Raw genomic sequence first — 8,980 nt, forward strand, 5'->3', positions numbered from 1 at the left:
TTCTACAACGTGACCAAATAAACATATCAAATCAAATCAAATCAAATCAAAAAATTAATTGTCCGTTGCAGTCTGTTCTGTCTAGTTTGGTGTCCGATCTGAACCAGACAGTGACGGACGTGCAGAGAACAGACTGGATGATTCAGAGTAGAAGGTTAAACTTTTTCATGCTAAATTGTCTTTTTCTGTTTTATATTATGCATTTCTATATTGTTTTTGCTCTGAAGTCAGCTGCTGCTGCTGCTGCTGCTACTGCTGCTGTTACTGTTAATGTTTGTTTATAAAGGGGAGGCATTTTCATAAGCCCTTTTGGCTTCTACCTCTCCTGCACAATGCTTAATTTGACCATTGTTTTACGGTTTATACAGGTTCTGTTTTATGTGCAAATAAACTAAACTATTATACAGAGTTGATCATTTTTGGCCCTAAAAATAAAAAGATCAGCGCTCACCTTGGCTCTGTTATGACAGCTACGAACCAAGCCAGAAATCTTGGTGTAATTATTGACTCAGACCTGAACTTTAACAGCCGTCTAAAGTTGATCACTAAATCACCTGAAAAACATGGCTAGAATTAAGGGGTTTCTGTCTAAAAACTGGTATTACTGGATCTCAGTGCTGCATTTGACAGTTGATCAAAACATAGGACTGAATTCAAATCACACTCCTATTGAATCCTCCCGTCAGCTTTACCCTCGGTGGAAATGTTGGAAAAGTAACCCAGATAAGAAATGAACTCAGAAAAGACAAACTGAACTGCTTCACGGTGTCCTGCGAACACACATGTGGAATCCTTAAAAAAATTAAATTTTGAATTAAGTGTTTTTGTGAAAGCGAAATTGAAACTTTGCAACAGCTTTTTCTTCTGGCGTGAGAGAGCTGCAACAGTCCTACATTTAAACGTGAAGACAGTTATAGTTGGCGTTTTTGAATAATTTGGACTTTGTCCTTAATTTGGCATTATTGGGAAGGTTTTTCATTCACAACCGTAGATATTTCAAGACCAAACCGTGTTTGACCCATTGGAGAAATGAGCTAAAGCTCTTAAGGCTTGTTAAAGAAAAGAGCTCTTAAGGGTGCAAGTTTATATGAGATGACATGTTTTAATTTTATTGATGTTGTACAATTAGATTCTTAGTGTATATTTTGTAACTGATGTTACTCAACCAAAGGCAAAAGTTTGTAATTCTGATCTAAATGCAGGGTGTTTTTTCCTTTTGTCTTTTATATACACATAATTGAGTAATATATCACTATATTGAACAGTTAAAGTAGCTATGGGTGTTTTATACAAGTTTATTGAAACTCGTCTTGTTATATGTAAGAATGTGTGTAAGATTCAGGGGTAGGACTGGATAAGTGTTTACTTCAATCCTACTCCGTTTGGAACATGTTGGTGGATATTTGTATTCAGTTTTACTTTTTGCATGTTGGAAATAAAATTTTCAAATCAGAAACATCGACTATCGACAAACTTATTTTTTTCCCCCATAGTTGTTTTAATAGGCTTGAATCATACAAAGAACATAAAGTACAAAACGGTTTAGATTTTAATTTGGGCAAAGGAAGTTCCATTTCGAGATCATTTGACAAGATTGGTCCATTTTACAGCACATTTAAAATGCAGATGAGCAGAGCACAGAAGACACCGTGGACAGACTGTAGCATGCTGCATTTTGCAGCTTCAGGAACAGTCGGACACTTCGGATGTAGTTCAGTCTGAAAGGAATTCACTCTTTTGGGAAATTGAACATAAAAAAGGAGCCTTGGCTAATCTAAGGTTCTCTTAATAGTTCAAGGGCCTTAACAGCAGCCCCCCAAAAGTCTATTAGCATCTCCATCAATCTAAAAATCAGGCAGGAGGTAGCTCAGACAAAAAAAAAGTAGTCCCATCAACTCTCATTGTTAAAAGGAATGTGGGGGGAAGTGAGCATTCAGCAAGCATTTAAATTGTCCATCAGTGAACTATTTGGAAGGCTGCTGTATTCGTATTCGCAAAAATGGGACTTTTACAGGTTTCACAGAAGCTTAAAAATGTTCTGAAAATATTCTTGACGTGGACATTTTTCTTGAGGTGTGCATCTTTCATATACATCCAGCCAGGTGATGATCTTGAATCGGGGAGATGTTTACTCGTCGTATCCGCCTCTGTAGGAGCCGGAGCGCCCACCACCGTAGCCTCCCTGGCGGTCGTCTCTGTAGCCGGATGAATATCCGCCGCTTCTGTAGCCACCACCGCTGCCGCCGCCGTAACTCCTGTCGCTGCCGCCGTAGCTCCGGTCACCGTAGCTTCTTCCACCATATCCGCCACCGTCGCTGTAGCCGCCTCTGGAGAAGCCACGGCCGCCGCCTCCCCTGAAAAATCAAGCACAGGTACAGTGAGTGAGGGGTGACCATTGAAAGAAGTACATGAAACTAAAGATTGGAGACTGGAAATCTCATTAAAAAAAAAAAAAGTATCTAGAGGCATATTATCCAGGAATTGGTTTTGCCTTATTTGAGTTAATGTTTAGAGGTTTGGGGAAATGCATATAAAAGTTAACTGCAACCACTATTCATACTGCAGAAAGGAGCCATAAGGATAATTCATAATGCTGGTAAAATCCAACAAAATGGCTAAAAAGAATTGCGATGATATCTTTTTTTTTATGCATGCCTCAGTCCTTGCTCCTCTTTTTGGCATTTTTGTTGCCTGATTTTAAATACTGTGATACTTTTATAGTTTGCACTTCATAAAAAACCCCTTTGTCTTTTATTTAAATATATAGTTAATTGTTTTTCTATATAGCTCCATATTTGACAGTATCTCATATTATGTCTACTAAGTATACTATAAAACTTACGAGAAGATGTTTAATCGCTGTTCTGTGTTTTATTGTGTTCAATAAAGGGAGGGAAAAAATGGCGGACAGACGGGCGAGGGAACGAGCATGCGCAGAAAGACCGGAATTCATTTTATTTAACAGATCTTATAAAAACGTGTTAATAAATGATTAATGGACGGGGGGAGGATTAAACAAGTTTACACTTCTTCTTACTCCTTTTAGCACATGTAACTAAGATATATTAAGTGTTAAAGTACGAAATTCTATGTCGTTTTTTGGTTTGCTTTGTTTTATCTTTTCAGTGGTGCCACATGGGGGGCAAATACACCACAAATTTGCCTCAATACAAAATATATGATATATTAAGTATTTCTGAGCCTAACGATTAAAAATAAATATGATATTATATATATATATAATAAAAATATGATATATTAAAATATATATGATATATATTAAAATGCATATATATATGCCTTAAGATGGTATTACCCATTAATATATGCATACAAGTTAGAAAGTAAAAATAAAAGTATTTCTGAGCCATTACACAACAGTGTAATAAAATCCTGTAATGGTGGCTTTTAGTTTTGGTTCAGCGCCAAGAATCTAAAGCCCGATTCATGGTTCCGCGTTACATCGACGCAGAGCCTACTGCGTAGAAAACCCACAAAATAGCACCGGAGTACTATTCCATTATTCCTAGCTGCTACTGCGTAGGCTCTGCGTCGATGTAACGCGGGACCACAAATCAGCCTTGAGCGCGCCCATCTGGCCCCCCTAGGAAACAGTAATGGCGGCGTCCCCGATTACACGCACAAAAATTAAATAAAAAAATAAAACCAAATCCAACCTCCCGCCGCGTCCTCCGCTGAATCCGCCGCGGCTCTTGCCCGCCTCGTCCACTCGGATGGAGCGGCCGTCCAGGGTCTGTCCGTTCATGGCGTCCAGCGCGTCTTTAGCGTCGTCCACGTTGTCGTATTTGACGAAGCCGAAGCCGCGGGATCTCCCGGTCTCCCGGTCCCGGATCACGTCCACCTTCTCGATGCTGCCGTATTTGCCGAAGGCGGCGGCCAGAGAGTCTTCGTCGGTGTCGAAGCTCAAGCCTCCGATGAACAGTTTACCTTCGTCGGACATTTTGAGGAGGTTTTTATGCCTTTTTAGGGGTTTTTTAAGGAGCGGAGCTTCGGCCTCGGCGGTCGCGGTGCGGAAGAATGAGGCCCGACGAATTTCAGTCTCCCGCTTTTATCTTCGAACCCCGGTGACGTCAGGACCGTACCATGTACGCGCCGGGGGGGGATTTGTTCCCGCAAAAATCTATTATCGACGCTAGGTTTGCTCTGCGTGGAGTTCGTCTCTTATTAGGTTTATTAGACTATTTTTAGAGCTGATATTACACAATAAATGACTTTTTAAAACGTGTATTTTTATATTATTAAAGCTAAGAGTACTTTATCGCCCCCCCCTTTCCCAACTCAAACTTCATGAATCCAGAGGGCGAGGCAACAAACCACGTGACGGGTGGAGCCTTCTTCTTCTTCTTCTCTGTTTTATTGGCGGATGGCAACCAACTTTAAGGTGCATATCGCCACCTACTGTACATGAGTGTGTAACGAGGACAAACAGACTCAAACACAGCTTTTATCCAACAGCAATAACCACCCTTAAGTTGGAAGTTGACCTGTGTACTTTCTGTAATGCAGCAGATGAAACTTTAGATCATATGTTTTTCTTATGTCCTGTGTCCAGAAACTTCTGGAAAGAATTGAGAAGTTGGTTATTACTTAGAATAGATGACATACCAGTTTTTGATATTTCTCATATTTTTTTATATGTAGACAATTTGAAGGCTGTTATATCTGATATGATTAATATAATTATTCTCATGGGTAAATATCATATTCACTGCAGGCGCAGCCTGTTGTACTCTGATTTTTTCTTTATTGAAAATACACAAACTCTCAAAGAGGATAATGGACAAATATCAATTTAAATGCAATATGAAAAGAAAGGAAAATAAAAATAAAAAAGGGGATTCTTGTAAGGAATACAAAAAACTAAAAACATTACAGGACTGTCTCAGAAAATTAGAATATTGTGATAAAGTCCTTTATTTTCTGTAATGCAAAAATGTCATACATTCTGGATTCATTACAAATCAACTGAAATATCGCAAGCCTTTTATTATTTTAATATTGCTGATCATGGCTTACAGCTTAAGAAAACTCAAATATCCTATCTCAAAAAATTAGAATATCCTGGGAATCTTAATCTTAAACTGTAAGCCATAATCAGCAATATTAAAATAATAAAAGGCTTACAATATTTCAGTTGATTTGTAATGAATCCAGAATGTATGACATTTGTGTTTTTGTAATTGCATTACAGAAAATAAAGAACTTTATCACAATATTCTAATTTCTGAGACAGTCCTGTAAATATATTTTCTCTCTCTCTGTATTTTTATTCAGCACTTTACAATTGAAATTAAAAAAAATACTTTATTTTCTATAATAATAATTTATTTTTTTCATTTTTTAACATAATCCACATCACTAATTTAAATGAAATTTATTAGCTGGATAACTTTTACATGATTTAGTAGAGAATGCCTCTCAATTTATGGGTTACAGCCACATTTATTTCCACTAAATGTTCCTCTATTGAGCCAATTTGTTCTTTAATGTAAATAATTCCTTATTTATTTGTTGGTACCTTTGTGACTTTTAAGAGATTGGCTCTGATGGTTCTCGCCTTTTCAAAAGTGTTTCAGCATCTGCCGGATTCCCATAAAGAAGTTTTCATCAAATAATAAGATTTATATTTATCTTTTCAGAAAACTCAGAGAAACTGAACAAAAGAGCAAAGGACAAGTTAACAAGCAAGAATTAGTCAAATAAAATCCAAAGACAGTTATGGGAACTGCAGTTTGAACAGGTGGGTTTGGAGCAATGATTCAGAAAATCTTTATTGAAAATATACAAACTCTCAAAGAGGATAATGGACAAATATCAATTTAAATGCAATATGAAAAGAAAGGAAAATAAAAAAAAAATGGGGATTCTTGTAAGGAATACAAAAAACAAAAAACAAGGCGCTCTAAGAATCAAAAGGTGCATATGAATAACAAAATAAATGAATCATTTAAATTCACATAATGGAGCATAGAAAAGGAGAGGAATTATTAAATCAGAATAACAAATAACGAGCAATTTCTAGACCTATTTTACTTGCATTTTTGTTTTCTTCTCTTTTGAGACATGTGAAAAAAAATCTTAAAATTGTTAATAAAACCCCGTAAGGAAAGAGGGTTTACAATTTCTCCATTTGACACAATGAATATGGTTCTTACCCAGTAACAAAATTATATTAATAATATCAAAAACAGAAAATTCCAAATCATCCATGAAGAAAATAATATGTCTTAATTCAAAAGGTGGAACATTATTAATTTTAAGAGAAATCCAATTGTGCATGTCTGTCCAGAAACAATGAGACAAAGGACCTTTATAAAACAAATGATCCAGTGTTTCTTCATCCTTTTTGCAGAAGGAACGTTGATCTACCTCAAATGTTGTACTCTGATTGATCACCTGTTAATTAGATAAAACAAAATGTATTTATTTAACTGATAATCTGTATAAAACTGATATGTCTTAAAATATAAGGGTCTCTGCAGTATGTAATAAAGTGTGTGTAGTTACGTTTTGTCCTCACAGGTTGTTCCGCCCTGCGGTGAACTAGTAACGTTCCTAGTCGGACCTATTTCAGGGACGCACCAGTGCAGCAAACAAAAGACATGAAAACGGTTAAAAGTTTTCTCTCAAACGGAGCTTGGTTAAAATGTAATGACACGTTATATTGTTATATTAAGAACATTGTGGTTTGTAGTGTATACACTTACGTACCGTGTAAGTTTGGTTGATATTTCATCACATAGTTCGTCACTTTTACTGTGGTTAAGGTTTTATCGCGGCAGCGCAGTGTTTTTATTTGTCCACCAGAGGGCGCCATTTAGTCTGTTTATCTGGCTTTATTTGTCTGTTTCATCAGTAATAGCGTGAAAAAGAGTAACATTAATGTTGTTAATGTAAATATGTTTATGTCAAAGGCATTACAAAGGGAATATTTTTGTTACCAGATACAACAGACATTATTTTGTAGTAATGTTTATTTTTGTTCAACCTGATTCTTTTCGTCCGACAGGAATATTTATGTTTTTTATGTCCGTTCCCCCCCCAGGTTTCTGCTCCAGGCGGGAGAAAACTTACAAATATCTCATTGTTGTAAGTTGATTTTTAACTAACTTGAAAATGGCGAATTTATTTGTTTATTTATTTGTTCTTTTTTTCATTCATTGATAAAATAAAACAACAAACAATTTAATATAAACACAAACGTTCCTAAATTCAGAATGAAAAGGAGCAGAAAGAAGAAGAATCTTATTTAATCTGCCCCTTTTTCCCAAGAAATCAATTTACAAAGAACGTAAATTAAAAAACAACAACAAAGTGAAATAAAAACTAAACTAAAATATCTGCCGGCGACACAAACACAAACATTCCTGTTTAGTTCCAAGTTACAATTCAGTTAATACCATTCTAATAACTAACTTAACTAACCGTAACTAACATATTTCATTATATTTACTTAACATACAGGCTTTAATTATTCTTTTGAATGTAATGTTTGATTTGGATTCTTTGTTTTCTTTGTTCAGATTGTTCCATAAACTGATTCTTTCACAGAAACACAACGTTCCATCAATTTAGTCCTGAATCTTGTTTTTTTAAAGATCTTTGTTCCTTTTAATATGTATAATGTTATACTTGCTTTTTCTTTTTTCAAATCTTTTCTGAATGTTGATTGGTAAAGTTTTCTTATGAGGTTTAAACATAATTTGCAGAATACTTTAGTCTACTAGTTCATGAAATTTCAACAATTGTAACTGGAGGAATAATGGATTTGTTGGATCTTTATCGTTTTCTACTGATTATTCTTATGGCTCTTAAATTGACTGAATATAAACTTCACCACAGTAGGTCACATATGGAACAATCGTAGTGTTATATAAAATGTACAAAGCTTTGTTGTCCAATGAATCCTTTACTTTGTGTAACAGCAATTGTTTTTGATATTTTTATCTTTGTATAATGTTTATGTGATTTCATATTCAGATTCTCATCCAGCACGACGCCCAAAAACTTGGTTTCCCTTAATCTGTTCATTTCAATACCATCTATATTAACTGAAGTATCAGTGTCTCTCCTTCTGTTACTAAATATCATGTTCCATCAGTTCCATCCCTCCAACTGCCCCCCCCCCCCCCCCAGCAGGGGCTGGAGCCTCAGTCTCCACCACTTCACACCCCAGAGGCCCCAGAGTCCACACCATGGATGTATTATGGTCCACACACCCTACACACCAGCGACGCCCGTCTCTGTCCTGGAGAGGGACGTTAACAGGGCATTTAAAAGACTAATGGCCTTTTCCACTAGTATCTACTCAGCTCTTCTACCCTCCACGCCCCGTGTTGCTCTTCTCCACTACGGGCCGAGGCGGGTGGAGCCAAGCAGATACTTTTTCTGTACCTGTTGTTTCATTTCGTTTAATTATTTATTCAAACAGGTTAAAACAAAAAAATAATCAGAATACATAAAATGTATATACCGAAAAAAAAAAAAAAAAAAACATTAGCAAAACAAAGCAAATTAAAGAGACAAATCTATATGTAGATAAATATTTCCTTTTTGAAAGGGTGTAGGATGAAGTTTAAAAATCTTTTCTAGTCCTACCCCTTCTAATGTTCTGTTTTTACCATTTCTTCATTTCACAGAACTCAGAAAGAAAAGCATAAAAGAAAAGAAAAGGTGGTTCAGCTGAGCAAGGAACTGTCAGTTCATGTGTCCATTTCTGTTTTGTATCCATAAAGAGTATTGATTTTAAAGATTTGATTAAACTTACTTAGTGATTTGCATGATTTCATTTCATCTTTACAGTTGTTCCACAGATTAACTCCCTTTACTGATACACAATGGGTTTGGATGTTTGTTCGTACATGCTGTTCGTGGACTTCAGCTCTGCTTTCAACACCATCATCCCATCTCTGCTCCAGGACCAGCTCTCCCAGCCGAACCTGCCTGACTCCACCTGCAG

At 36.2% G+C, this 8,980-nt stretch overlaps 1 protein-coding gene across 1 annotated transcript; it reads right to left on the bottom strand.

Annotated features, from left to right (window-relative positions):
* Nucleotides 1-1,474: 1,474 nt before the first annotated feature.
* On the bottom strand, nt 1,475-4,036 carry LOC133448195 (cold-inducible RNA-binding protein B-like). Its single transcript, XM_061726564.1, has 2 exons — nt 3,678-4,036; nt 1,475-2,354 (listed from the first exon to the last, which is right to left on the bottom strand). Exons 1-2 carry the CDS (start codon nt 3,959-3,961, stop codon nt 2,129-2,131), a joined length of 510 nt encoding a protein of 169 aa, XP_061582548.1. The 5' UTR covers nt 3,962-4,036; the 3' UTR covers nt 1,475-2,128.
* Nucleotides 4,037-8,980: the final 4,944 nt, after the last annotated feature.

The sequence above is a fragment of the Cololabis saira genome, chromosome 1, assembly GCF_033807715.1.
Source record: "Cololabis saira isolate AMF1-May2022 chromosome 1, fColSai1.1, whole genome shotgun sequence".
Lineage (NCBI taxonomy): Eukaryota > Metazoa > Chordata > Actinopteri > Beloniformes > Belonidae > Cololabis > Cololabis saira.